The sequence below is a fragment of the Papilio machaon genome, chromosome 14, assembly GCF_912999745.1.
Source record: "Papilio machaon chromosome 14, ilPapMach1.1, whole genome shotgun sequence".
Taxonomy (NCBI): Eukaryota; Metazoa; Arthropoda; class Insecta; order Lepidoptera; family Papilionidae; genus Papilio; species Papilio machaon.
This window is the reverse complement of record NC_059999.1, coordinates 1128480-1155950: the sequence shown is the minus strand read 5'-3', so window position 1 is coordinate 1155950 and position 27471 is coordinate 1128480. Positions and strand designations below refer to the sequence as shown.

At 32.5% G+C, this 27471-nt stretch overlaps 4 protein-coding genes across 4 annotated transcripts; 3 read left to right on the top strand and 1 right to left on the bottom strand.

The window, feature by feature from the left end:
- Nucleotides 1-1705: 1705 nt before the first annotated feature.
- Nucleotides 1706-5468, top strand: LOC106715585. The gene is made up of 5 exons (XM_014508904.2): nucleotides 1706-1780; nucleotides 4328-4415; nucleotides 4685-4837; nucleotides 4938-5103; nucleotides 5308-5468. Exons 2-5 carry the CDS (start codon nucleotides 4335-4337, stop codon nucleotides 5421-5423), a joined length of 516 nt encoding a protein of 171 aa, XP_014364390.2. The 5' UTR covers nucleotides 1706-1780; nucleotides 4328-4334; the 3' UTR covers nucleotides 5424-5468.
- Nucleotides 5469-6840: 1372 nt separating this feature from the next.
- Nucleotides 6841-9695, top strand: LOC106715571. Its single transcript, XM_045681061.1, has 5 exons — nucleotides 6841-6881; nucleotides 7764-7845; nucleotides 8459-8647; nucleotides 9079-9208; nucleotides 9424-9695. The coding sequence occupies exons 1-5, from the start codon at nucleotides 6841-6843 to the stop codon at nucleotides 9492-9494; spliced, it is 513 nt and encodes a 170-aa protein (XP_045537017.1). The 3' UTR covers nucleotides 9495-9695.
- A 3733-nt stretch (nucleotides 9696-13428) lies between these two features.
- Nucleotides 13429-21334, top strand: LOC106715573 (alkaline phosphatase-like). The gene is made up of 9 exons (XM_045681060.1): nucleotides 13429-13611; nucleotides 14457-14659; nucleotides 15244-15436; nucleotides 15992-16155; nucleotides 18074-18284; nucleotides 18504-18637; nucleotides 19176-19374; nucleotides 19949-20179; nucleotides 21174-21334. Exons 1-9 carry the CDS (start codon nucleotides 13548-13550, stop codon nucleotides 21332-21334), a joined length of 1560 nt encoding a protein of 519 aa, XP_045537016.1. The 5' UTR covers nucleotides 13429-13547.
- Nucleotides 21335-21955: 621 nt separating this feature from the next.
- On the bottom strand, nucleotides 21956-25581 carry LOC106715615 (cytochrome b5-like). The gene is made up of 4 exons (XM_045680915.1): nucleotides 25345-25581; nucleotides 25021-25109; nucleotides 24780-24857; nucleotides 21956-22330 (listed from the first exon to the last, which is right to left on the bottom strand). Exons 1-4 carry the CDS (start codon nucleotides 25450-25452, stop codon nucleotides 22252-22254), a joined length of 354 nt encoding a protein of 117 aa, XP_045536871.1. The 5' UTR covers nucleotides 25453-25581; the 3' UTR covers nucleotides 21956-22251.
- Between the last annotated feature and the right edge of the window lie 1890 nt (nucleotides 25582-27471).

The window sequence follows — 27471 nt, the reverse complement described above, 5'->3', positions numbered from 1 at the left end:
ATATTTTTCTAACCTAGATTTGGTGTTTTTGATACTTAACATATTCACTTTTTACAAAATAAAAAAAAGGTAACAGCTGGGAGCCAAAACTTTTTATGGTGAATTTTTATTTAGTATATCTGGGAGTGTTTGAACATATAGATAAATTAATAATGTTTTTTGTATTTGAGCGCTAGGGATCATCATTTTGAGCGCTAGGGATCATCATTTTGAGCACTAGGGATGGCAATGGTTTAGTTCACTAATACTCGTATGTAGATATTTGTTCCACGATCGCATTTCTGTGTACAAATATGTTACAAGATTTTGACAAAGTCAAGTTTTTCATCAAATTCCAGAATATTGAGTAAAACATGTAAGGATACTAATCAAAACCAGCTTATATCTTCTCGGTTCAAGATCTTGTAACATTTCATACACACCCACACATACACACACGTATACATACACACACATAAACATAAACGCATACACACACACACACACAAAAAAAAATAGGACATACATATATTTAAAAAAATATACATACATAACATAAAGTTCAGCCTTAGCTTCATGTGATACAAGATATTTGTATGCTTGCCTCCGTACGAACGTGATACTAATCACTACAACATTGTAAGAAGGAAACTAAAACTCTTTTTCGTTAGTTGACTATATTGCCAGAGTGGCCACACAAAGCAACATGGACTTGTTTCAAACGCCGGCGGCTTACTGGCTACTACAAAGTGAACGGGCCCCTCGCTCGGATCCGAGGGGGAGGCGCCGCTACTAATAGCTCTGCCCACTCGGATCCGAGTGTGCATCTTTTATCAACACGAGTGGTTTGGCGAACATTAATTTGTAAATAGTGTAATTTTGTTTCCTGAAAATAAATAAAAAAAAACGTATTTTAACTTATTGCAGCACAGTAAAAATACATATATTGAAGGCTAAAAGACACCGATATCCAATGCCTTAATAAATTAAAAACGAATTCAAACTGTTTTTACCAAAAAAAAAATTTGTAAATATATTTTTTTTTAATATTTACACTTCTGTTTCCGCTTCCGTTTCTGTTTCCGTTTCTGCTAAAATTTATTTTTGACATCTGTTTCCGTTTCTGGTTCCGGTAAGACACTTCCGTTGCATCACTAGTCGAAATACGATGGCCCGTGAGTTTGTGTTCAAGTGTGGATAATTATTTACTACAAGGTTGTGTAAAGATTTCTCTTTAGGGGTAATATGCTGAGTTTTTCATGGGATTTGGGACACAAGAACCCAATAGAACAGCGACAAAAGCTGCTTAGCATTATTTAAGCATTTTAAAATTTTTAACGAATTGACTAATGAAATTTGCTTAAAATTTATTCTATCCAGAATTATTAAACTGTTTGCGTTCTTTATTCCCTACGTTTCTCGTTGACTTCAATGAGATCATACATACGATATAATATAATGAAATATATGAAGAAATTTCTTTTAAAACAATTAGATGCAGTTAATAAATAAATTAAGCCCTCAGCAATGGCCGCCACAAGGCCATGGTCATAAATGTAGGAAGCGCGTTTGGCGCCAAATCGCCCGTCAGTTGTTTGTAAACCGTCGCGCAGTGTGTTCCGTTCTTTTTTTAATCTATTATACATAAATAAATCAATGTTTTTTAATAAGGTTATAAAACAATAAGTGAAATGGAATTTAGAAGTCGAATTCTGTTTTTGAATATATTTTGTGTTTGAAAAGTTTTTGGCAAAAAAACAAGAATTAATGCAATGCATCGTAACAAGAAAACATTTTGAACGTTAGTATTGTTTTGTGTGATTTTTTTATATTGTCATATCATATCTTAAAAAAATGCGACAGTATGCGGAAATCACTACATTTTTTTTATTTCCAGAACGTTCTAGAAAACAAAATCACATTTGTCAAACTCTAATAAACTTATATACTATATAATATATAGTTCTGATAAAAGGATAATTATTCATTTTCTTAAGAAACTTTTAACAAACTATGAAATTACATTTATGCACAATTTTATTTCTAACCGAAACATACTAAAAAATAATTTTTATAACTCTTGCTGACCCTATTTGATACTCGTATAATCATTAGCCACTTCTTTGCATATTATTTTTTTTTTACTAAAATTAGCACACATTTTAAAAATTAAATTCTTATTACTACTACTGTGTTTCTTTTGTTCGTGTTAATAAGAATTTTCGATTACCTTTTTAATATCAATTCAATATGCTAAAATTACCACTACTTCGTTATATAGGAAGATACAGTAATGCTATAAAATCCTATTTCAAAGTTCATATCTAACATGAATTCAAAGTGTTATAAAAAATGAAATAATAAACTGTGAAAGCAACAAACGTCTTAGAAACAGCTTTTTGTTAGAAATCAACAAAAAATCACACGAACGCTGAAAGTTTTTCTAAGCCCGTCACAGCCTTAGAGTTAAGAAGGGTCTTTGTGTGAAAAAATATAGTTATGCCATGTTCTAATCAAATATCATTTCTAATATTAAACATTTATTTATGTTTACATAATGAGAAATAAACATAACCTATAATAAATTTCACTGATAATTTTAGAATCATTTTATTCTGAAACAAAACAGATGTTTGTTCTGCCTATAGTTGCTATAATGGACGTACTGACTTGTCTGAAGGTTTTATGAATCAATATTGTAGTGGTATGGTTTCAAGGCCACCATTATTTCATCGAAGTGTCTAGACCTAGACTAATAAAACTTTAATTAATATTTTAACTAGAAATAAGAATTTCATTTATAATTGTAAAATATTTAGTCGCCAAGCTGGACATCTTTTTTCGACGTAAATATGACTACTTCAAATATGAATGTGGGCTAATGATTTCTTTAATATATACAAACAAGAACAACGCAATCTGATATATTAATCTCCAGATTTTAATCGAAGGTTAGTTACTCTGAAATGTTTAGATTATTAAGACTTGGCACTCCGCCATCTTTTGATCTTTTAGTCAATGGAGTTTAAAAAAGTTACAACTGAACTACGCCAAGCTTATAATTTGGAGGCGTAATTACGATTAGCAATTAGTCACGCAATTAATTTATGAACACAACATGCTCTTTGGTGATTATTTCAATATCATCTTACTGCAGCAGTCAGAAATATGATTTTAAAAAAAACGTATTTTTTACAATAAATTATCTTTCCATTCTTGAGTCATTCCTTTAGTTTAGAGGATAATTAACGAAATGAACAAGCAATTATTTTTATTTTCTTCGCATCTTGAAGTTAGAAATGTTTATATACATTACGCATAGTATTTCAGTTTATAGGACGAGTTATTTCAGACTACGAGACGAAGTTCTTCGCGGCCCGACAAATTCATATTAAGTATGTTGATGTCACCCTTCAACATTCTATATCGATAATGCACTTTATTACTATGCAAATGAGTTGAAATTTGATTGCATACTGTCCAAGATATACTGCAATTGAATAGGTTAAGATTATTACAAAGTAATTTGTAGGAAATGAGGTTCAATGTAATTTATGAGAATCTTCATATTATTGTTGTTAGTTTATGGTAAAAAATACTTTTGTTGTCTATGATTGCTTTAATATCAGATGCTATGAGAGTAGCAAAAAAAAATTGGTCATTTACTTCCTCTACTTTTTAAAAACTTTAATAAAGTGATGTATGAACCAGGGTCTATTTTTATTCACAAGTTAAACATTTATATATAATAATAAACAAACATTTATATATAATATTAGACATTTATATAATACTAGCTGTCGCCCGCGACTCCGTACGCGCGCATTTAAAAAATCTGAATATGGGTATGAAAAATAGATGTTGGCCGATTCTCAGACCTACTCAATATGCTCACAAAATTTCATGAGAATCGGTCAAGCCGTTTCGGAGCAGTTTAACCATAAACATCGCGACACGAGAATTTTATATATTAGATAAATAAACCTAAATGAAAATATTACGTATACAACTGGCGCTTGAATTGCAGTCGACTTGAAGCGTGCTATTTTTCTAGACATGTCCAATCAAATGTTCTATCATTGGTGACTAGGTAAAGACAATTCAGTTGCATTCAATCAATATCAATCTATATCTATATATATAAAAGAAAGTCGTGTTAGTTACACTATTTATAACTCAAGAACGGCTGAATCGATTTGACTGAAAATTGGTGGGCAGGTAGCTTAGAACCAGGAAACGGACATAGGATAATTTTTACCCCGTTTTCTATTTTTTATTCCGCGTGGACGGAGTCGCGGGTTAAAGCTAGTATCACATATAGCGTTGTGATTTATATTTTTGCATGCAGAAACAAGATGGCGCTACCTATGTTACGACGATGTTGCGGATGTCTCTCTTTAGAGACAGGATGTCTCATGCTTTGCGTTATTTCTATTGTGAGTATTATTTATAAAATATTCTTTAAAGGATAAATATCTACCCGAATTGATCCTATCATTCGCTCCAATTACAATATAATTAAAAATATTTATTAAATTACAGTTTCCAATAAATGTTGTCGAAAATTAGAAGGGAAGAGGTAATCACTGAATAATTTAAAATCACGAACCACGAATGTTTAAAGTTTTATACTAGAATTTTTTTCTTCTTGCTTACATTAATATGAACTTCTAAAAAGAAAAATCTTCCATTGTTTTCTTTCCAGTTATTCTGCATAGCATACATAGTGATGGGCGCGTGGAATCTACCTCGACACAGGCTAAGAGATAGGGAAGATAACCTCATCTCAATGACTATGATCATGTTTTCCGCTCTCTCGGGCATCAGCAACCTTATTGTGTTGGCAGGCATGGGATTTGTTAGTATTTTATCATAGATTATAGACTTTACAAATCTTTTTTTATTATGTTTACGGCCAGATTGAAAAGTTTGAATGCTGCAATACTTGATTATTCCAGAAACGTCCAGAATTCCTCCAGCTCTCGATCTTGTTCAACTCTTTCTTTATCCTGTGTCTGTTCCTGGTGGCTGCAGTGACGTGTCTCTTTAGCAGCGAGCTAAGACCGCATCTTGACAGCCCTGAGCACATCACTGCTGTTGTCTTCTTGTTTATTGCTGGAGCTGGTATGTAATAAATATTTATTGGCTGAAGTTCCACTGAGTCAATACATGTTTTGAAACATTTCGATTTTATTACAGAGTATAAAGAATCCAACTGTGATACTTTTTTTTTTTTTTTTTGTAAAAACAGACTGCGCATTTTAATGTTGCCAATTGTTCTTTTTATTTCAAATTGTTGAGTAATAAAATATATTTTTTTAATTCCAGGCTATTCTCTATACTATTTGACAGTTGTGAACAGTTTGTACAGGAAAATGAAAGAATCTTACGACGATACAGTGCTGCCAAAACAAAGAACAAATCGGATAAATAGTGATTTTTAATTTACACCTTATATTTATAATTCAAAGTTAGATTAAGTTGGTTTAGAATAAAGTCAATAAAACAATATGTCTGTTTTTTTGTATTTTAATTATAGCATTAGTCATTAAAAGTAAAAAAATCAAGCAGAATTTCTTCTGGAACTCAAAGACAACATTTTGAATTTTTAAATGTTTTCCACATGAAAAACTAAAGGCATATCACGAATCATAAGTTATTTTTTATAATATTTTATTTTAAACAGTAGACTAACATAAAACTATAAGTATTTTGTTGGCATTTTCCGTTATTGTTTTAGAGATTTATAAATATTTAAAGAAACTTAATAAATGACAAAAAAAACAAATTTAAACGCAATTTGTAGATAACTTACGTAGTACATGGCACTTATTAGGTATAATATATATAATAATAAATCTAAATACATTAAAAATAAATAAAAACAACTTTATTGTTTTTCCCCTATGGGCAAGGGAGTGGTGTCCAAACTAATGTGATGTATCACCAGGCGCCCGCCCCAAAGACCCCAAAATATACAACTGAAATTAAACATATTACAATTAAATTTTTACAAACTGGATTTGATTTTAATTATTAATGATTAATTGAAATTTGCAGTTCGATGAATTTTACTACAGAACTTTGCTATTAAAAGTTACAGTGTAGGTGTGTGTTATGTTCGCATTACAGTTAATGTATCATCATCATCAGCTCACTATACGTCCTCACTTACCTCACACCTCTGTTAATGTATGCATGTGTGTTATTTAGTTGTAAAGTTTAATTTTTTACATTATAATTGAATGGTTGTAAAAAGTGTAAGTGTTTTTACGATAACGTATCTACTATAATTATATTATGTAGTTTTATCTAATATAGCTGTCGCCCGCGATTCCGCTCGCGCGGAATTAAATAACACAATAATTAGTCTATGTTTTCTTCCAGACTATGTTCTTCATCTATGCCAAATTTCATCAATTCATTTAATTGAGTCGTTCTGGAGATACCTTCAAACAAACATCCATCCATCCATCCAAACATTCACATTTATATTATTATTAAGATTAAAATTTTGATTAAAAAAATTAATTCATTTTAAATTCAATATAGAATTTTACATATTTGAGCTAATCTGTAAGGGATTTCTGGAACATTCTTTACATGAAATATTTATACAAATAATAGATATAAGTAGGTTATAGGTAAATTACAGGAATGTGATTAGGGAAGCGACAGTGAGGTGCCTCTTGTCCCGATATCGATCGCCGCAACAATTCTGCGCAAAGCACAGCCTCCTTGTTAAGGCCAAGACACAATCCTTTTATTATTATAATTCCAGAAAAAAAAAACTAAAGTAAACTCTTGAAATATCTTCCTAAGTGCCATCTACTGTCCATGCGAGTTCCATAAAAATCAGTCATGGAGCGTGTTAATCACTCTCAAAATATGACAGGAGCTAAGTCAGCATAGGTTAGAGTTTAAGTATAACTAACGACTAATTAATTATACAAAAAAAACGGCACATTTTGGAAAAACTTATACTAATAATAACTGCACATTTTTTTTACGAAATAATGATTGGCTGTCTCCTATACTAGAAGTCTATTTATTATCTGTTCTTTCGCTTCGCCTTAACAATCTCTCTTACTTCAATCAAACATGCCCTTACCAAGTAAAGTTCTCGTTACAATGAAACTGTTGGACTATTAAGATGTCAAGTGCAGGTGTGACCGTGTGAAGACGTCTGTATCTAATACAGTGTACTGCGAAAATTATCATTAAAATGGTAAGTTTATCATTAATAATATTAATCATTAAAGTAATTAATTAAGTATATTCATTTTAAATTTAATATTCATTTTAAAATTCCATTTTAATTTGGAACAATAAACTAAATATATTACTATTCCATGTGTATGCCTCTTAATTTAGTTATGGATGAAATTGGCTTCGTGCCAAGAAATAACCTGTATAATTTACAACGCAACGCCCAAACAAAGCTTTTATATGAATTGAGACTTGATTCTCTATTGAGGCTTGCTTCAAACAAAATGCTTTTAATAATGATCTATACGAGATAACATTTGTAGGTTAGTTTGTTAACTATAAAATAAATTAATTAAAGTGAATATTGACCTACTTTAATGACTATATTTTTACAATTACGGATATGTTTTAAAATAGAAATTGTAAAATAAGTAGCAAATTTTGAAATAAACCTAAACAATTAGCATCACATTTCATTAAAACTAATTAAATATCTAACAACGCACCATTTTTATCTTCCACAGAATTTTATTTTGAATTCTTCTGTATAATCTATTTTTTTTATTTAAGTCTAGGATGGAATTGCCAGTAGTGGAAAAGTTCTGTTTCATCATTAACCTGAGGGCAGGATGCATTACAATGGGCATTATAAATTGCGTAAGTATAAACAACTAAATTCTTGTAGATGACAGATGAAATATATAGTCTGTGTAGAGTGCTATATGTAATTAATTTAATAGATTTTTTTTTCTAAATTCGGTCTCCATTAAGGATGTTGGAAAACAGTAACTGTATAACTTAAGTTTGTAAGTTTATAACTTAGCAGACTTGGAAGCATGCCAAGTGCAAGTAACCTGATGTTAGTTCAAGGCAATATAGTTCAAGGTTAAGACAGTACCTACTCAATATTTAGTTAACATGCTACTTAGGTATTCTCCAGAAATATTTTTCCTAGCCTAGTCCGCGCCTGGGTTGATTAATTATATATTATTAATACGAGAGTAGAACACTCATAGACCAGTACTGTTTTGAATGGTTGTCCTATTTAAGAAATTCATGAAACTAATTAATCTGTGCCGATTTAAGTGCGCTTTGTTTTGTACAGCGCCCTTTTTACCATTCTTTTGGGGGTTTAATATGGTTACGCGGGCCTGTGTAATTCGCAGAACTTTAGCGCCTCTTTCTATCAAGCGCCTTGAGCGAGACTCTTTATAACGCCAGTACAGGGACTAGTCATGACGAGCTATAAAAAACAAGTTCTACGTTCCAGATGGTGACATTGTTCCTAGCGGTGTTACTGATCACTCACGTGGTAGAAATGAAAGAGTTAGAACAACTACGTCGTGATGATTCTGACGCTGCTATGTCCTCGGTTGTCTTCACCATTATCATACTCCTCGCCGTACTGCTGATTATTAAGTTCCTTGTCGATATCGTATTTATTTACGCTGCTTATAAGGTGAGTTATTAGTTTTTTTATGATTGAATTTAAAGAAAAAGTAAATGTGGTAGACAATTTTGCGTTTTATAATCGACGGATTCAATTGTTTCTTTCAGTCATACTATTTTTAGGTTTTTCATCTTAATTTCCATTACAACTGACTTAAGTTAGGTAACTATCTATTTTTTATATGACATTCACGTCCACTCTTACTGTCTATCTAACTTCTTACTAATATTATAGAACGTATCTCTAGAACAGTTTGGTATCTCGGTGGAATTTGGCATATATTCTTCGACACGTTCTATGTTCTATATGTAGGTAGAAGAATATTGTCTAGAAGAACACATAAGCTACTATTTTTTTTTTAATTCCGCGCGGACAAATAGTTTTATACAAAAAAATTTAGTTTTTGTTAATTTAATATCTTTATTTTATTTGTATTCCAGGAGAAATGCGGGATGATGAAGAAGTATTGCATTTTCTGGATTGTCTTCCTCGTTCTCTTCATCATCGCCTTCCTGAAGACCTTGTTCCAGTTGTCCGCTGGCTATGTGATAGCTCAGATACTCTTCCTTGGTAAGAAAAAAAAACTATATTTATTTAAGGCGCGTCCGTCATTTTCAATAGCAATTGCGTCCGCGCCAATTTGAATAAGATATGAGACTCCAGACAAAAACGAAAATGGTTTTTAAATTGCGGCAACTTCAAGCCATTTCGTAACAACTACAATCATTTAAACAAAACTATTAAAAAGTTTATATATGTAATATATTTATTTTTTACATTTTCAGCCGAAAACCTGTACTGCCTCATAGTATTTCGGAGCTACCTTTTATCAATTAATGAAGATGGTGTTCTTTAAAAAAAAACAATATCACTCGTTTCATTTCACAGGATGCGAACGAAAGATAGAGAACATACGTTATTCTGCCAACACAAAATGTACCAAAGTCGTGTTAGCTATGTAAGTAGTTCACAAATGTTTATGTATAGAATAGCTGTCAAAGAATAGCTGTCAAATATTAGCTGTCAAAGAATAGCTGTCAAAGTATAGCTGTCAAAGTTTAGCTGTCAAAGTATAGCTATCAGGGAATGAAAAAAAAAAAACAAAGAATGCGGTGGTATTGCTTTTTAAATTATTTTTATCACAACTCTAGGACTTTTACGCAAACTTCATTATAAAAGGGAACAGACATTTTAAATAAATAGTTCGATAATTTCTAGGTAATTACATTTCCATTAAATAATTAAATGCACATTTTTTTTTAATTTACATTTCCATTTACCACATGTGTGTTTATATTTATATAAATATATAATTATTTTCTTGGTATTATTTTTTAATTACTACTTTATACTGACGAAACAATGAATTAGAAAAATTGTTAATTGATATAAATAAAAATTATAAATAATTATTTTATGAAATAAAAATGGTTGTGAAATTAATTTGCGTCAAGCGCACACGCTTCTGTGTCACTTATTATAATATTATTAATAATATAAAAAATATTATTAATTAATAATATTAATATTTAAATTTCAATTAGGCAGTCGTCTTCCATCATCTAGGTTAGGATTTATTTTTATTTTACTTTAACCTTCTTTTGCGTTGCTTGGAACAATAAATAAATGTATCATATCAATAAAATATGTATCATATTTATCGAAATATCACATAAAATATATCATTAAAAGAAATTTACAAATCGAAAAAATTACGAGAAATTAAATGTAAAATACATCCGACATTTAAAAAAAAAATTGTATTATTTACAATGGAATACTTTGCTAACATTAGTTACCTAAAAAATAAAAGACAATATTATAATGCTTTATGAAAGTGACAGTACATAAAATTATACATGTACTGTCGTAAACAGAAGCGTATTTACTATAACTGAAATAAGGTTATTTTCATAAACTAATTCTATATTATTTACATTTTTCAGATTACATTTTAAAATGAGCTTCCTTCCATAAATTAATTATTTAGCAAATATTTCAATCTAAATATGCGCCATTTTGAATTTTTAAATATACACTTTTAAAAAATGTTTTTTTGAATACGTAATTTATATAACAATCTATTAAAAATTCTATTACAATTTTTAAAAATATTCCAGTTATTAAAACTCTATTAACAATGTCGGTGTAAACGCCAAGTTTATTGGCGAATTTTAACAAAAAAGAAAAAAGTATAACCCTACAAAAATATATTTGAATTTTCCTAAACATATAAATATTAAGTTAAACCAAAAGGTCTTGATCTTTTACTATATTTTAATTTTAAAAAAATGTTTTATTAAAATTCTTGCGTTCTAAAAGAACATTGTCCAAAATACAATAAAGGAAAAACGTCTACAATTTATTAATGTTCAGATATTTAAAATAGATTTTAGATACATATTCTATCTAGAAATATATTCAATAGAGCTGTAATGCAGTAGCTAAATAAAAGGTAAGTGTTTGTAGGTGACAGATAAAAAAATAACGACAATAAGACGTCCTTTGCTTTAATTAGTTCATAGTTTGTAACTACACAATTTTATTTGTCTACAATACAAATAGGACAGATATTCTTGGAAATAATTATACGAATAATAATAAATAAACATTCAGTTATTTTTTAAAAAATATTCTAGCATTTTTTTTATATTACCAAATACAAATATGTATTCTTTCTCATACTGTAATTTTTCTTCATTATTAAATTAAATATAACAATCATTCTGTATCCAGATAACATAATAAATTGTTTATTTATTTTTAAAATGTAATAAATTGATGTTCATTAAAATAACTAATGTATTCGTATACACGTATAAATATTTGTTAGACGTATTTTATATAGATATATTTAAGTATAAATAAGGGCCTCTTCACTTTTGGACACGATTGTACCTAATGTAATTTTTTTATCGCGAATCAAATTTGTCAATACTTACTCTATGTAAAAGAACAAAAAAAAAGATGTGAAAGAAAGGACAAAAGCGGTACGTACTTTACGATATTCCTGTTATCTATTAGTTAATAAATGTGTTTTTGTTATATTCGAATCTTAGAAACAGTCTGTGTAGTTTTTTTTGGATACATCATAATTTCAGTCTTCAATACACACCAACCTTTGTTATAAAATCTTGTCTTTTATTCAGTGTATAGGCTCTTATAATACATGTTTGCACAACTATCGATCAATTATAAACGCTTTAAATGTTGTAATAATAATTTATAATGTATGTATGTATGTACACTTATTTTTTATTTTATAGGAGCTTTGAAGTTCCTATTGTTGTATAACGCTTTGTTAAACTCGTATTGTAATGTAAAATTAAACGAAAATGTAACAAGTGAAACTGTACCTTCATTGAATCCCTTTCACACATAAATATTTATAATTTGCACTGTCATTCATTCCAAATAAATATAGTATATAATTATGTAAGATTTTTAAGAAATATTGGCTACTCTTAATGGAATTCCATTGGCACATGCATTTGCATTGACGTATTTTGCTGTCACTTTTGTTTCAAAGATAATGTAAGGGATGGCAATATAAGTTTGTCTACAATCTAATCTATAGCCACAGTTTAAAAACATTGAAGACTAATTGGCGGGAAATGGAAATAGCAAACTTATAATTGTACACCTTTTACAGATAACCTAAAAAAGTTCCATAATTCTCTTGAGACGCTGTATTTTTATCGGTATACTTTTTTATCGCATAATTAATTATAAGCATGAGTTTTTTTTAAATTAGTACTTACGTCATTGCGATAATGGTTACCCGATTTGAAATCTAATATGTAGGATTCCCACTCTCGACAGAGACTGGGGAGATAGTTGGTTCTTATTCTAGGTTATTTAAATACAGTTTTATTATCATTATGTTACTAATATTATAAATACGAATGTTTAGATGGATGGATATTTGTTTGAAGGATCTCGATGAAATTTGATAGAGGTAGAACATAGTCTGGAAGAACACATAGGCTAATTATTACGTCTTTTTTTATTCCGCCCGGACAGAGTCGCGGGCGAATACTAGCTATTTAATATACGTGAAGCGAAAACTTTGTACACCTTTTTAAGGAAATTACTTGAACGGATGGACATAAAATTTAACAAAAAAGTAAATGCGGAGATGTGCATAATGTGTGTTATTAATAAAAAAAAACTGATTATGAATTATGGTCGAATTTCGAAAAATGGGAGGCGAAAGTTTGTATGGATAGATGTTAGACGTTAACTCCAGAACGGTTCAATGAATCTTGACGAAATTTGACATAAATGCAGAACTTATTACGAAAGAACACAAAGCCTACTACATAAGTTTATTTTTAATTCCGCGCCGACAAAGTCACGGGCGACATCTAGTATTTATAATATCAGCAATACAATGTAATTTATCTCTAGTATTAAGATAAATATAGTTACTGTTATCTTATAACTTATTAAATTTAATATTTGTCATATCATTATATATGTGATACAATCGTAACATGTGAATGTAAAGTCCATTAATTTGAATCATTCATTCAGTGGTCATTCAATTAGTAAACAATTTGTGACGTTGTCTCTCTTTACTAGGTAGTGAACTGTATTGTGCAATTCTCAATTGTTCAGTCATAATAAAAATCAAGTTCAATTTCAACTGTACTATCAGTCAGATTCCATTATTCCGCAAATAAACAACCACGCGATTCAAGCTGCGCGTAGCAGTTTTCTTTTAGCCGCTCCAGTGGAAATTGGACATAAATTGATGATCATAAGCACGCGACTTCCATTTCATATAGTTATAGGGTGCGCAGTGAAAAAAAACAATCACGCGACAAACCGCTCAGTGGAAAAAGACACGTACTAATTTAGGAATCGGAGTCAATCGGCCAGTTGCCTCGACTCGACAGTCATCATTATGCATTCGTGGTGTGTGGTGTTGTTGTCTTTATTTTGTATAACAACGTGCTCTTTGCAAACAGGTAAGTTGATAAGAAAAACAAATTGTTACCATAATAACAACAATATCTGTAGACAATTTTTTTTAACGTAACTTTTTCGATTGTATTTTTATTTTATCTGTTGTAAAACATTCGTTTTTAAAACTTAACCTAAATATTTTTACATAATACTTATTTGGTGACTTTATATTGTGTTATATTGAAGAATATATGGACGTTTGTTTGAAGGTATCTCCGAAATGACTGAACGGATCTTAATGAAATTTGGCATAGATGTAGAACATAGTCTGGAAGGACACATAGTCTACTTATTTTGTTTTTTTTTTAATTCCGCGCGGACTTAATCGCCGGCGACAGCTAGTTATGTTATAAATTTAAATATTTCGATTAGATATCACATTTTTTAGCTTACCTTTACAAAATTGGTATCGTGTCACCAAGTAACAGCGCTCGCAGAAAGTATAAGTTAAAAATAAAATAAAACTAACATTACTTGAAACAGTAGGGTTTTTACGAATGATAAATGTTTTTAATTTATCACTGGTTTGCATTTGCGCGCTTTACTATTATTATTTCCACGATTTTTTTATTCGTATCAATTAGGCTTCGGTTACATTATGCCAGTACAGTAAGACAGTTGGCGTGAATTGGACTGTTTTTGCTCACTGGCGCTAGTTAGTGTTTACATTATGCCAGTTGACAAATTTCATGCCAACACTGATTTTATTGTAAACATGTAAACCAGGCATTATCGCTATCAACTTTGGTATATTACAGAACTTACTTACCAACTTATTTATTTCAAAACATATAAATTTCTTTTAAAATTAATTATAATCAAAAATTAATCTTTCTCATATCTGCAGACCAAAAATACTGGAAATCCTTAGCGGAAAAAGAGTTGGAGGAAGCATTGCAAGTTAGATTTAACCTGAGAACAGCTAAAAATGTTATATTATTCGTCGGCGACGGCATGGGTCCTAACACCGTCACCGCGGCCAGAATATACCGTGGTGGTGAAACTCATAAGCTGGCATTCGAGACATTTCCTCATGTCGGTCTGCTAAAGGTGAGGATGCTTATCTCTACTGTCATAACAAAACTATCACTATCCCTCTCATTATCGTGGAACAAAACAGAGATAACTAATATTTAGGTTATGTCGATGTCTCGACGATTGAAATGCACGATTAGTCTGGAACAAAATGTGTTATTAAATTTATTTTATTTATATAAGGGAGGCCTATGCCCAGCAGTGGGCGTTACGAGGCTAAATGGATGGATGGATAGATATAAGATCTAATTTCGAAAATATTTCGTTGATTTAGCTATCATTTGTAGAGGATTTTAAATAGGACTATTTAACCTTTCTAATATTTATACTAAATGGTAATTAAGTTACACACAGTCGTTAAGTGGTCAATGAGAGAGTGAGTTTAGGTTTGTGTTATTAAATTAAATACTCTCTCTCTCTCTGCGCATCGTTTCCTCACTCCTGAGGGTCGCGACCTCTCCTCTTGACCCTCTCGCGAAGGGTGGTTCTCCACTCAGGGATGTGAATCAATATTAAGGAAGTGATTAAGTGACCATTAACTGTGTGGCATCAAGAATAATAATAATCTAATTTTTAGTTTTTTTTCTTGTAATATTCAGACGTATTCCGCTGATAAAATGGTACCGGATTCAGCGTGTTCTGCCACCGCCTTGTTCTCTGGTATCAAGGCTAATCTCGGTACGCTAGGTGTTGACGCCACCGTACCACAATCTGACTGCGAGGCGTCTCTAAACAAGGATGCATGGGTAGACTCTTTAGCCGCTTATGCTTTGAAAGCCGGGAAAAGCAGTGGTGAGTAATTGATATTAAATGGTCGCTAAGGGAATGTTTGAGTAACAATTAAATATCTCTAAGTATTGCAGATATACACATGTTTAGATCACATTTGTACATTAACTCACCAAAATTTAAGTATTTGACGTATCAAAGAGTACAAAATAGTTTCAACGTGTAATGTTAAAACTTCCATATTAGTAACACTCGTTTAGTTAAAATCCCATTTTGTTTTTCTGCTAAATCAAATGTTGCTAAATAAAACAGTCAAATTAAAAATTATAATTAATAAACAAATTAGTCCTAGTCACTAGACTATCTTAGTAATATTATAAATGATAAAAGTTTGGACGTATTGACGCATGGATGTTTGTTAGAAGGTATCTCCAAAACGGTTCCGTGGATCTTGATTAAATTTGGGACAAATGTAGAAAATAATCTGAAAGAACACATAGGCTACTTACTAAGTTTCTTTTTAATACCGCGCGGACGGAGTCGCGGTCGACATCTAGTACCACATAAGTCCCACTACTATTTCTTTTACACCATCTACATATTGACCATAATTGTCAGGCTTTGTAACAACTATGCGTGTAACACACGCGACCCCGGCACCACTGTATGCGCACAGCGCATCAAGAAGGTGGGAATGTGAGGCCAACATGCCGGCAAATGCCAAGCAATGCAAGGATATAGCACGACAGCTCGTCGAGGACTGGCCCGGGAGAGATTTGCATGTAAGTCTTTATACAAGGCATGCCTTTTAAGTTCTGTCGTTTCAATATTTCCCGGCAATTTTGAAATTCAAACTGTTTTATATTCGAGTGTGTTTACATTTTGAATCTTAAAACAGTTGAAAGTATTAAGATTAATGCTATTGTTTAGTCACAGCGTCGATTTGAATCTGCCAGGTAACGTACGAAAATGAATCTTTCTAAGGAAACTGTTCGTGCAATAATTTTCTACAACTTTAAAAGACGCCTGACACGGCATCAGTGTTTTGAAGAGCTAACATCTGTGTTCAGTGATGAAGCCCCATGTCTGCGGACTGTCGTACGCTGGTATTTAGAATTCCAGCGTGGACATACTAGTCTTAGTGAAAAATCTCGCGAAGGACGTCCAAAATCCGCCTTCACCGAAGATAACATCATTGCTGTGAGACAACTAATTCTCGAATATCGTCATGTGACGTATCGAGAGATAGAGGTTCTAATAGGCATCTCAGGGACAACCATTCAGAAGATCTTGCATCAAGCGCTTGGTGTGAGAAAGCTAGTTTGCCGTTGGATACCGCATCTGCTTTCAGACGATCACAAGGCGGCCCGCGTCAGATGGTGTAAGAAAACTCTGCAAAGGTTGGACCGAGGAGAGTCAAACCACGTCTACGACATCATCAGTAGTGACGAATCTTGGATCTATGCCTACGATCCTGATTCCAAACAACAATCTACAATCTGGGTCTTTCAAGACAAGCCAAAGCCGACTAAAGTTGTTCGTTCGCGAAGCACTTTAAAGAAGATGGTGGGCCACCTTCTTTGGAAAAAAAGGCCATGTTTCGACTATTGCACTTGAAGATCGTAGAACGGTGAATGCAGAGTGGTATACCATAGTTTGTTTACCACAAGTCATCGCCGAAATGCGAAAATCTAACTCAAAGCGACGCATTATCCTGCACCACGACAACGCAAGCTTACACAGCGCTCGTCAAACGATTGAGTATTTGAAGCAGGAAAAAGTTGAAATTCTTGACCATCCTCCATACAGTCCTGACCTAAGCCCTAACGAGTTCTTTACATTTCCTAAAATTAAGAAAAGTCTTCGTGGTCAAAGGTTCCAGCCCGGTGTAGAAGCAGTCGACGCTTTCAAGTGAGCCATTTTCAACACCCCCACTTTAGAGTGAAATAAATGTTATAATAACTGGTTTGAGCGAATGGAAAAGTGTATTAAGCTACGTGGCGAATACCTTTAAAAACAATAAAAAGTATTATAAGATTCTAGTTGTGTTTTTTTTTCAAACGACAAAACTTAAAAGGCATGCCTCGTAGTTGGTATGTGGTTTTAAAATATTTCCACTATTATAAACTAATAGTCGTTTGGAAGCGCCAGTGGAAATAAAACACGCAATTCTGTAAAATGGTGATGATAAAGTTACGAAGAAGATTCTCGTATTATTCTAATATCATTATAATAAGCTTTTAAGTTAAGAAATTTAGGTAAATGTCTTCAGATTTTTTCTATGTTTTTTGATATTATAGCCCCTATTTCAATTAGAAAAAAAATGGGATAACTATGAAATAATTTATTAATACAGACAACTATAAATTGCCTACACTTAGGGTTGCCAGGTCGCCAAACCTAATAGCCGGACAGACAAGCAAGTTTGGCCGGACATTTGGGTATAAAGGCCGGACACGACCGGCAGTCGACTCTCGTCGCCGGCGCTTGGCCACTCGTTTGCGAAATGTAAACAGCCTAACAAAAGCCGGACAACCCGGACACCGTTTATTTTGGCCGGACACGTGATTACGTACGTTTTTGATTAAAAAGCCTACCTATGTTCAGCTTTATCCGGACGCCTGGCAACGCTACCTACACTTCTCGACTAAATTTCTGTAACACTACAAGTCGTAATTAACCAAGTTTTATCTCAACCAGGTAGTTCTAGGTGGAGGCAGACAGGTCTTAGTGTCTAATTCTACAGGCACTCCTGATGATCCCATCAGCGCCTGGTCATGTTACAGACAGGATGGAAGAGACTTGATAGATGAATATAGAAGGGACAAAGAAGACAGAAATTTAAAATATCAAATTGTTTCGAACACCAAAGAGCTTCAAAATATTGATAATAATATTGATTATTTATTTGGTGAGGACAGTTTACGTAACACTTCAAAGTCAATCAAAACAAAGTGTCGATCTTTGGTTCATATTCAGTAATGAACCGATATTGTACTAATTATTGGGCAGTGATACATTTTTTTATCTTTTTTTAATTGCAATCTTAATGAAGTTTTTCTTAGATAGTGTGACAATCTAATTTATATTTAGTGTTATAATTTGAGGTTAATAAATTACTTTCTGACAGGTATTTTCGCAAATGAACACTTACAATATGAATTCGAGAGAAACAAAAGTCCAGAAGGTCAGCCATCATTAACTGATATGACAAAAGCAGCTGTTCAAGTACTGAGCAAGAATCCAAAAGGATATTTCCTTATGGTTGGTTGTATTCTTTTAAGATTCAAACATATATTGTAGTTCTATCATCAAAGGAATATATTTACGGGCAAACCCAATAATCCATAAGAGAGGAAACAAAAAACGCTTCCCCGCTAACCTAATGATGCTTTAAAAATTAAATAAATAGGAAATATAGTAGAAAAATAAAGTTAGGGTTTCATTAAAACCCTTAAAATGTTGAAAGGAGTCTACGAGAAAAAATTTTAGGAATTTCTGTTCTAGTTATCATGACCTTCTTACCTAGGAAGACTGGACCGTTCAGATCTATCTTCTATAATTTGTCCTCTCTCTCTTAAACAGACTTGTTTGACTCAAACAGAGAGAGAGAAGACAAATGATAGAAGATAGAATGGATCTGAACGGTACAGTCTTCATAAGAACAAGGAAGTGATAACTAGAACAGAAATTCTCAAACTTTTTCTCGTAGACTCCTCTCTCTCTCTCCCAAAAACATACTTGTTTAAGAGAGAGAGGCGACAACCTTTCACTCAATCCATCCATCCCTTCTTTCTTCTAGGTAGAAGGTGGTAAAATAGACATGGCACATCATCGAGGTAGAGCAAAGACTGCTGTAGATGAGACAGTGTCTATGGAGCGGGCGGTACAAGTTGCAGTAGACATGACCAGTGATGAAGACACGCTGATCATCGTCACCAGCGATCACACGCATACACTTACCATCAACGGGTATCCTGAACGGGGGTCAAGTGTATTTGGTAAGCGATGCTCTGAAATTAATAAAGATTCCAGATTGTCTAAAGCTAAAGACACCTAAGGTCTTTTTTAGCCGATTTCAAAAAGAAGGAAGTTATCAATTCGACTGTATTTTTTTATGTGTTACCGCAAAGCTCCGCCCCTGGTGCGCCGATTTTGATAAAAATTATTTTAATCGAAAGGAAGTGCTTGCAGATGGGCCCCATTTTTTTTAAATAACTAAGACTAGTAGATTTTGAATTTAGCTTCAAAATGTGTTGCGAAAATTAGGGACATTTTTTCTTTCAGCGCTTACGTAGACTTAACTATAGGACCTACATAAAAATGATATATGAAAGAAATGTAGCTCTTTAAATGTGCTAAATAAAAGTCAGCGATAGCATATATCTATCTTTTATAGTTTTCTCACAATAACCATTTTTCTCTTTAAAAACATCAATTATGTTTTAACACGTTATTACAAAAAAATCTTGCTGGCATGTTTTTAATGCATAGACTATAAAAAAATACACAGACTATTGAATTGAGAGAAAACATACCCACTAATAAATCACAATTTCCCTTCTTCGAATTAAGGTATCGCAGGGGTTTCTCCTTTCGATCGTATAAACTACACAACACTCTCCTACGGCACGGGAGGTCCAGGTTCCTTCCAATACGATATAAAGACTATAGACAATAAGACCAGGGCTGTGAGGAAAGAGCCCAGTAAAGAGGATACCGAGAGCTATCATTATGAACAAATAGCGGCCATTCCACTTGATGAAAACAGTCACGGTGGTGGGGACGTCGCAGTGTACGCTAAGGGTAAGTTCATTTTATATTTATATACTAGCTTTTACCCGCGACTCCGTCCACGCGGAATAAAAAAAATGTACACAAGATAAAAAAGTTCCAATGTCCGTCTCCTAGTTCTAAGCTACCTACCCATCAATTTTCAGCTAAATCAGTTCGACCGATCTTGAGTTATAAATAGTGTAACTAACACGACTTTCTTTTATGTATATAGATAAGAATGGAATGTCTGTATGTAATATTGAAAGAAATCTTATTTCGTAGGTAAAATCAATATTTAAAATTTTTGTCTATATTTCTGTCAGCAAGGTCGAGTTTGTTCCAAATAATCTCCGGAACGGCTGGACCGATTTTGATAAGACTTTGACGGGAAGGTAGCTGATACATGGCATATTATAGGCTATTAATTCCGCGCGGACAGAGTCGCGGGCGATTTCTAGTTTAACACAGATCTGCAAAGAAAATCAAAGATGTATGTCAACCATTCCAAACTGGGCTAACGTGGTTGACTAAAACGTGACAAGACCCCTAAATTATGCTAAACCCTGCCAATAATGACGTACGTCTGTTCTAAACTTGTCTATGATTTTTTGGACTCCATAAAAATAATCACTATTCGCTAAAGAAGTCTTTCTTTAGCAAAGTAGCCGCTTAATTGTAAAAAGGACTTTATTATCTATATATATAAAAGAAAGTCGTGTTAGTTACACTATTTATAACTCAAGAACGGCTGAATCGATTTGACTGAAAATTGGTAGGCAGGTAGCTTAGAACCAGCAAACGGACATAGGATAATTTTTACCTCGTTTTCTATTTTTTATTCCGCGCAGACGGAGTCGCGGGTAAAAGCTAGTTTATAATAAAGTCCTTTTTACAATTAAGCGGCTTACACTTACACTTTCACTGCCGTCGATTCAACTAACAAGTCCAGTAAAATCGGCATATTATAACAAAGAGTCGTAGTGGTACGTTTTACTGGTGATATATCTGAATGTTACTCCCTCAGGACCCCACGCTCATCTGTTCCACAGTGTGCATGAACAGCACTACGTCTTCCAAGCGATAGCGTACGCAGCCAAAATAGGACCATATTCAAGTGGATACAAAACAGAAGTCAATATTCTTCTACTAACAACCGCTGTATTATTATTAATTAAATTATTTTAAAAAATAATGAGACTTTTTCTGAACTTACTACAAAATAACATACTTTTATACCACTACAGTGACAGTGGTAGACATCAGCAACATCAGTTGCAGGAATTGTCCACGCTCAGTGAAATACCACGACCTTACAGAAGACAGGCGGAAAGTGGAAGTAATTCCAACTACAGTCTGATGAGTGTGGTGCCGGAGGCCTAATTTTAGTCCTCTTTTTCTCTATTAATCTCTTTTCTTATAAAGGATGGGAAGGGATCTAGATTTGATGGAGGAGGAGATGCATAGGAAGGTTAAATATTCTCTTTTTGTGCGTATCCTTCGTCAATTGAGGGTAGGCAACGCATCTGCAATTGCGAATGTCTATGGGCAGCGGTCGCTTCGCCATTTCGGCGAATTCATGTGACCGCTTGCTCGTTTGCCACCTAATAATAGAAAAAAAACACTAGTATCTGTAGTTTTTTTCTAGCAAAAAAATTTAAAGGTTAAGAAAACACATGAGTTTAAGATCAGGATTTTATTGTCACAACACTGATATAGATATGTACTAATAAATAATTATATAAAATTGTATAACAATTATAAAATATTAAATAAACTCGTCAAATCAAACATAACAGTCAACAGCAAGTAAAGGAACCTGGAATTAATACTTCACAATGGGTTTCCACAACATAAACGCCTCTATAAAACATAAAACGTATTAATGTGTGCAGAGGAAAGTCACAATTCATACAGATAACATTTTATTTGCCGCCAACTGTATATAAATGGAATAAAAAAGCGGACGAGATCATCACATACCAATTAAATGCTTCGATTTTAAACTTAATATTCGCGCTACCTTTGTACGTGACACAAACTAACTAGAACCGGTTGAAACCGGTTTTATCCGGTTTGGACCTTTAACTATATCCGTAGTTCCATTAGCTTAAGTATTTCTTCAACGCGAAACCGATGACAATAGCACCGGCTAAGGCGATGATGGCCCATTTCAATTTAGAACTGAAAAAAATATATATTAAGGAATATATTGAAATAAATAAGATTCCAACAAAAACACGACTTAATGATGAATTGTTCCAAAGATAAATAAATAAAATACTTTCTAAATATCTTGTACAAAGAATCTTTTAGTGCAAATATGTTGTGAGGTTATTTTAAAATTATATACGACTTAAAACAATAGACCAAATCTGTTTAACTACCCTAGAAATTACTAATCAAAACCGTAAACTAATTACATTTTCTTTTTAAAGTAATTAACTAAAAAAAAACAAATTTCAAACATAAATACTGCCTGTTCATAAAATACTAGTTTTTCTATATTTTAACGAAAACTAATAATCGAAGTACAAAAAATAAACACCTCGATGGCGGCGGTGGAGGCGGACGTCTGTTGATTTAAAACAATTAAAAAAAAATTAAAAAAAGAAAAAAGGAATAAATCAAATAACTTCTCTTAAAAAATGCATCACCTTTCGCATGGATGAATTCTTATCCTACAAAGAAGAAAAATGGTACATAAAGAGAAATGTCGTTAGAAACTACACAAATCCTAAAATAAAAAATTGATTTTTCTTAGAAGCGTGTAGCGTTGCCAGGCGTCCGGATAAAGCCGGACATAGGTAGGCTTTTTGATTGCGTGTCCGGCCAAAATAAACGGTTTTCCGGATTTTGTTAGGCTTTTTACATTACCCAAACGGGAGTGTACCTATTAATACTGAGACAAAATTCTAAATAATATAGGGTGTCCGACCTTTCTACTCAAATGTCCGGTCAAACTGGCTGGTCTGTCCGGCTAGTAGGTTTAGGACCTGGCAACCCTAGAAGCGTGTCTTTTCATAGCAAAGTGACTCTCCCCAAGAGTAATATGAATCTCTCTAATAGCATTCGCTCCTTTCAATCTTTTCAACCATTATTCATATTACGTAATCAAAAACTTATTAACACAATCAGTTGTCAACTTTATGAGTTTGAATATATTTTTTTTTAAAAATTGGAGTTGTAACCTTTCCCGTGGAACAACAATCTTCTGTATCCTTCTATCGTGGTGTATCGGTCCGCACGGAATGCTACGTTCCGACGTCTTGGGAGACTGTAACCGACTGTCGTCAAAAATATTTACTATTTCAACTACTATTGATTGCAGAGGTCTACTTTAATATATAAAAAAAAAAAATTGTTTGTATTGAAGAGGCTCCGAAACTACTAAACAGTCGTTCACAGTTGGGAAGGTACACTATCCCTGGGTGTATCATAATTATATTTTCCGTTTGGAAGTAGTCTTCGGTAACTGGTAGTTAATCATAAGCCCGCTACATGAATACAGTTTTTACTGAACAGTTTCACTGTACAGTTGAAGCTTACATGTGCTAAAAGATTTTTAACAATCTGTCAAACTCTACAGTTCTCAGAGTAGCCTTCTGTAGGTTTCTAAGACCAAAATGTTGGTCTCATAAAGCCATGGTAACACACATGAATTTCAACTGTACTGTTCAACTGCTTAGTTAAACTTGAAGGTGAAAATAGACTATTCTCATGAAGTGATGCGATACTATTTGCGTCTGCTTTAATCAGTACAAGATCAAGAAAACTGAATCATAGAAAAAAACATCTAGTCCAAAGTTAAGTTGTGAAGAAGTAACATTCCTTAAGGCATAAAAAAATAGTTCATGATCTTAGGACTTTCGATTCCTGATATTATTATTAAATAGTATAAATATATTCAAGTATCAAATTGAGGAAAATAAACTAAACTACAAAAATTAAACCAAAACTATAAACCTTTTAGATGAACCATCAAATGTTCTCCACGATTTCTCCCTTTCCAAACTTCTCTTTGGGGTTAAACAGCTTTAATAAAATTAAAAATATAACTTAATAATAATTAAAAAATAAAGTAAAGATAAATTGCTAAATCCCTATGAATAATAAAGGAAATGACACATAAATTGAAGAACAGACAAAATCCAAGAGATATGTTACTTTTACAATAATTATAATGCCTTTACGAAAGTACTCCCAGATATTATCAGATAATTTTACTGTTTACTAGCTGTCGCCCGCGACTCCGTCCGCGCGCAGTTAAAACATGGGGGGGGGTATGAAAAATAGATGTTGGCCGATTCTCAGACCTACTGAATATGCTCACAAAATTTCATGAGAATCGGTCAAGCCGTTTCGGAGGAGTACGGGAACGAAAACTGTGACACGAGAATTTTATATATTAGATATGTTTTCAAATATGCATGACAAACTATACCACAATTAACTGACCCCTCTGAAACTATTCTATGGTTACAAAGAGTATAAAGTCCTTTTTCAGAGAAGGAAATTCTTCTAAATACAAACCTATAAAATTGACACAAATAATGTGTACCCTTTTTACCATAAATTGATCACTAAAAACCTTTATCAACTAATTAATTAAATATAAAAATAAACATCTTACCAACTGGCACATGAATGCACTTTTTTGGTGATTTCACAAGCTGGTAGGGTACCAATCTTATACTTTACTAACATTTCTCTGAAAAACAATAATCAAACATCAATATGAATATCAAGCTTTTATAACTTATACATAAGCTTTTATAAGCTTTTTTATACACAAAGATTGAATGAATTATATCTAAATTTGTAGTATCTATATACAAAGTTTTTGTAAAAAGTTCATAGAATCCATTTAATACCTTGCATCTTGACTATGTCCTACATCCTCAAAACCTGTTGTGCCATCTTTTCCAGCAAATTCCAGCAAAGATTCTTCACCACCAGGGTGCTAAAAGTAAAGTAATCTGTTCTAGATTTTACATACATCTAGCATTGCACATCCCAAATTGTTACATGTGGACTGTGTACCCCCGGGGTCTACTGAATGGGGTCGGAAGTTCATTGAAACCAGTAAAATTTTGTAAAATCTAGTACAATTTAACATTTGTTTAAATTAATTTTTTCCTTTATTAATTGCACCATTTAATTAAATAGACTCAACGGATTTTCAGAACGAAACTTACCTCACTCATGAAATTTGTTACGTCGTAAACATCATTATGTATTATGATCCAAGCACTTCTTTTGTCATGATGTTTTTTAACTTCATCACTGCTAATTTCCTTAACCATTGTGGATTAATGCAATACAAGAGAAGTAGAAGAGAATATTGAATTATATTAAAATAGTAACTTTTGTAAAGAAAATTTATTAATTTTGATATGCAAAAGTGCAAAATTGCAAATACAAATGTGACTTTGATGATTGATAATCCAGTGACAGTGACACAAGCACAAGTCTTGTCAATTACGGGTATGTTCCGATATGCATTGCGACCACTGTACAGTGTGACGTCAATTCAGTATACTGTGGAGCCGTTCCTTTATAGCCAGTTATACTGGTTACGATTTAAAACGGCACGCAATCCCGTATACTGTCAGCCGCATTTTTTGACGCAGCATTCAAATGAGTGTATTCAAGTTTTCTAGTACATTAAAAAAACTGTTTTGGAGTACTGTCAAATTAAAAATATTTTAATTAATATTAATTGTAAATTGAATTTATAATATAATAAAAGTTAGTACTTTTTCATAAAAAAGAATATGTTTTTCATTATCAACACAGTCTAATAAGGTCAATTTTTGCAATTCTTCCATTGTTTTATTTATTAATCCAAACTAATTACAGAACTTTAAAATTTTCTGATTAAACTGTAGCTTTGATTATAAGACGTTAGCCACTCGAGTGGTTTTGACTGATCACGTGATCAAGGTACTGCTAGTACCTTACCTCGAAAACGCCAGTGCTCACAGTAGAATATGGCGGCGATTTATGACGTCATATATTTCCCTAGGGTACTGCGGCAGTATACTATCAGTCCACAACGGAACGAATTTTTCTACAGTGACAGCACTGTGCAGTGCTCGCAGTGCATATCGGAACATACCCTATGTAATGTGATCTCAGATGAAGAATTATATAGATATGACATGCGCGTTCACCCGTAAGGGACAGATAGAGAGTACTATAGACTATACATATATATAAGTAAAAGGATTGGGGTTACCAGTTATTTGTTTTGTCCCGAAAATGAATAATTACGATATAATTTAATATAGACCAATTTATATATTCCCAATTAAATTGTAATTAATAAACGTAATAAATATAAAAAAACAATGCGTAATTTTTGTTTATGTGACTAAGATTACGTAAACAGATTTTTTTAGTAATACTTAGTCAGGTCATAAATTCTGTTACATGTTTAATATAAAATAATTGAAACAAGTTTATTCATTATGTGACCATTTATATACCAAAATGAACTTAACAAAACATAGATTCTTATGACACTAAAGTTTACTCAAAATGACATCCGTGATTTTGAATACAGGCCTTCAATCTGCTCGGCCAGTCGTCTATCACAGCACGAACGAGGTCCATGTCAATATCGGCGGCTGCCTTAATCAAGGATGTCTTGGGTGACTCCAAAAAAAGAATTTCCCGATATTTTTTTCCCGCGTACCGCTTCAACAAAGCGCGGCATCTCTTCAGTCTTAGGTCCATTAGACGAGCATTCAAACGATGTCCTATTTTTCTTCGATATGCACGAAGCCCTAAGTCTTCATAAAAAGCTACAAAAAACATACCAATATTATAGTCATATAATTTTAAATTACTCTGTATATCATTACAGTGAACACTACATGTAAAACTACTTAATATTAAACTATTTTGATTGTAATTTCTAAGAAACAAAATTTACATGGGACAAATTAAAAAGCATACTCTTTAAAATCAACGGGATAAGAAAGTATCAAATATTTAAAAACACAGCATATACCAGAATTAAAAACTCCTTTTGAAATCTGTTGAAAATAGTATAAAAAATATGAATTGTTTCATTTATATACATTATACATACTATAATTTATTTCCCCTAAATTCAGGGTAATTTTTACAACAAGATGGTGGTATTATTTTTACGGGTAATAACCAACCAATTTGAAAAGAAGTTTAATATGGCCGCTTGTTTCCCAGATCTACAGTATATTATTTGACACAAATGACATCTGCGTTTGGGCGCATAATGTTCGAAAAATACTATTTTATTTTAGCTGATTTTACCCGTATTTTAACATATTAGTTAT

What these genes read in the sequence shown, in the direction of transcription:
- LOC106715615 (XM_045680915.1), bottom strand. Translation starts at nt 25,452, where the DNA reads ATGGTTAAGGAAATTAGCAGTGATGAAGTTAAAAAACATCATGACAAA. An exon ending in TAACAAATTTCATGAGTGAG is followed by an intron (nt 25,110 to 25,344) that starts GTAAGTTTCGTT and finishes CTTTACTTTTAG; the next exon opens with CACCCTGGTGGTGAAGAATC. An exon ending in GGACATAGTCAAGATGCAAG is followed by an intron (nt 24,858 to 25,020) that starts GTATTAAATGGA and finishes ATTGTTTTTCAG; the next exon opens with AGAAATGTTAGTAAAGTATA.
- LOC106715585 (XM_014508904.2), top strand. Translation starts at nt 4,335, where the DNA reads ATGGCGCTACCTATGTTACGACGATGTTGCGGATGTCTCTCTTTAGAG. An exon ending in TGCTTTGCGTTATTTCTATT is followed by an intron (nt 4,416 to 4,684) that starts GTGAGTATTATT and finishes TTTTCTTTCCAG; the next exon opens with TTATTCTGCATAGCATACAT. An exon ending in CTTGTTTATTGCTGGAGCTG is followed by an intron (nt 5,104 to 5,307) that starts GTATGTAATAAA and finishes TTTTAATTCCAG; the next exon opens with GCTATTCTCTATACTATTTG.
- LOC106715573 (XM_045681060.1), top strand. Translation starts at nt 13,548, where the DNA reads ATGCATTCGTGGTGTGTGGTGTTGTTGTCTTTATTTTGTATAACAACG. An exon ending in AACGTGCTCTTTGCAAACAG is followed by an intron (nt 13,612 to 14,456) that starts GTAAGTTGATAA and finishes TCATATCTGCAG; the next exon opens with ACCAAAAATACTGGAAATCC. An exon ending in ACGGGGGTCAAGTGTATTTG is followed by an intron (nt 19,375 to 19,948) that starts GTAAGCGATGCT and finishes CTTCGAATTAAG; the next exon opens with GTATCGCAGGGGTTTCTCCT.
- LOC106715571 (XM_045681061.1), top strand. Translation starts at nt 6,841, where the DNA reads ATGGAGCGTGTTAATCACTCTCAAAATATGACAGGAGCTAA. An exon ending in CAATGGGCATTATAAATTGC is followed by an intron (nt 7,846 to 8,458) that starts GTAAGTATAAAC and finishes TCTACGTTCCAG; the next exon opens with ATGGTGACATTGTTCCTAGC. An exon ending in TTATTTACGCTGCTTATAAG is followed by an intron (nt 8,648 to 9,078) that starts GTGAGTTATTAG and finishes TTTGTATTCCAG; the next exon opens with GAGAAATGCGGGATGATGAA.